This window comes from Cystoisospora suis (assembly GCF_002600585.1).
Source record: "Cystoisospora suis strain Wien I chromosome Unknown contig_4868, whole genome shotgun sequence".
Lineage (NCBI taxonomy): Eukaryota > Apicomplexa > Conoidasida > Eucoccidiorida > Sarcocystidae > Cystoisospora > Cystoisospora suis.
Window position 1 is genome coordinate 4251 of NW_027157660.1, and position 1836 is coordinate 6086.

The following is a 1836-nucleotide window of genomic DNA, read 5'->3' on the forward strand; positions in this document are numbered from 1 at the left end:
CTCTGACGCCAGGGTTTACGTTCAAGGCCGGGCCGCCTTTGTTCCGCCCCATCTGGAGCTGAGTTTTGCAGCTCCAAACGGAAAACTGAACAGGCCCAACGCAGAGTCTAGATAAAAGTACGATCCGCCTCATTGCCGTATCGCATCTCCGACACATCGCTGGCTAGCTGTGCTTCCCGAATGGCTACGCTAATGAACTACTAGAAGTGTGCAGACCGAGTAACATTCTCGGTTACAAATACTGCCTAGAGAGAGGTGTGCTAGGGTCTGTGACGCACGCCCGGCAGTTTCGCACACTGCCCTCTAATTGTCCGAATGCGGCAATAACGCCTCCCCTGACAAACGATGAGTCCACCAGCCTCGCCTGTCAACTCTGGCTCGAGGCCGGGTACGTAGCCGGGGCTGTCACAGATTAGAGTGCGCTTTTATGTAAATAACGACTGATGGACGGCCAGCAAATCAGCACTACTCTTCTTCCTGGCCGTGACGCACAGCCCGCGGTTTGTCCAGCCAGGGGTTGTTCCCGAGATCCCTTCTCTCGCGTAGTAGCTTGTCTAACAGAGAGACTCATCGCCTCCTCTGGCGAGGCCCTCTGCTAGTCCGTGGCAGTCCAAGGTCAGTTTCTCGTACACGTGACACACACCATATACACTTTGAATCACATATAAAGAGCCACTGCACGGCCGAGTGAGAAGCTCACCCCGCCAGAAGGCTTAGCATCTGTGAGCACTCCAAGTGTCAAGAGAAGCCCTAATCCCTCTCCGGTGGTCGCTGTGAATACGCTCACTAACATACGAAGATCAACCCGTTCCCAGACGCATCCCAAAGCGTCTGGAAAAAGACGAATTTCCCCCTAGACCGCGTCCAATCAATCCATCGTCCGAAGACCACAGCAAAATCCTTGTCGGGTAATTATCGTCGTGCGTGAAAGTTGGTACGACTCTTCACATGTCGTTTATATAACACTTCTTTGAAGTCTGGTGTGACGTACGTGACGACGTGCCTCTAGCAGGGTTGCGGCGCGCCGTGCACCGCGCCCTCGGCAGATGGATCCAATAGGCTCTCCGCGTTAACGGAAGTTAGGAGACGTATACTTGTGAGCTATGGCAAATGGGTGAGGTCTCTTTCCCACATTTGGGAGGTGTGCGGAGACGTGGTGATCTTACCAGAGCAGTTTTCCGACAGACGCGTAGGGATGGCCTTCCATTCGTGAAATCATTGGTGTGTTTGAAAGTCACGAGTGCCGAGAAGTGGATCTGAAACTGTCATCAATTGAGCTAATGCGCCGTCAGTGTACGTGTGAAGCGCTTCTCTTGGCTGAGTGCAAGACAAGAGGTCTCGCGAAACAGCCTGTAGGTGAACCTGTAACGGGCTATATGTCACAGTTAGGCAGGAGAGGAGGGCCACTCTGGCAATACGACCCGTAGACCGACAAAGTCGACTCCCGCACTCGTCTCTAGAAAATAAGTCACGAACATTTCTAATTGTGACAGCCCTGCACCCCGTCCGGCCGCTCACCTCGCTACCGGCGTCGCTCCGGTAATCACTCTCCAACAACCTCCACACCCGCCGCCGGCCACGCAGAGAGCCATTCATACAAGGTGTACACCGCGAGCTGCACTCCTGTAGCGTGGATGCCCAAATCCCACAAAATCCATACACTCCTCAACTCAGGCGGAGCTGATATGCCCTTCGCGCGCAGCAACGTGTGTACTTACTGACTGCAAACGTAATTCATCCACAAACAGCAGTACGCGTACTCAGTAAGGCCGTCACCGACACCAGCAAACCACCGCCCCGGGTTCCCACCTCACGGTGAGGGTTGAAAAGACCACA

At 54.1% G+C, this 1836-nt stretch overlaps 2 protein-coding genes across 2 annotated transcripts; both read right to left on the bottom strand.

Annotated features, from left to right (window-relative positions):
• Positions 1–146: 146 nt before the first annotated feature.
• On the bottom strand, positions 147–847 carry CSUI_008599 (uncharacterized protein; the record flags this gene model as incomplete). The annotated part of the gene is made up of 1 exon (XM_068068727.1): positions 147–847. A coding segment is annotated over one exon (189 nt), but the record flags the coding sequence as incomplete, so codon positions are not given.
• Positions 848–948: 101 nt separating this feature from the next.
• CSUI_008600 (uncharacterized protein) lies at positions 949–1809 on the bottom strand. Its single transcript, XM_068068728.1, has one exon. The coding sequence runs from the start codon at positions 1594–1596 to the stop codon at positions 1216–1218; it is 381 nt and encodes a 126-aa protein (XP_067919297.1). The 5' UTR covers positions 1597–1809; the 3' UTR covers positions 949–1215.
• Between the last annotated feature and the right edge of the window lie 27 nt (positions 1810–1836).

Coding starts and splice junctions, on each gene's coding strand:
- CSUI_008600 (XM_068068728.1), bottom strand. CDS start 1,596: ATGAATGGCTCTCTGCGTGGCCGGCGGCGGGTGTGGAGGTTGTTGGAG.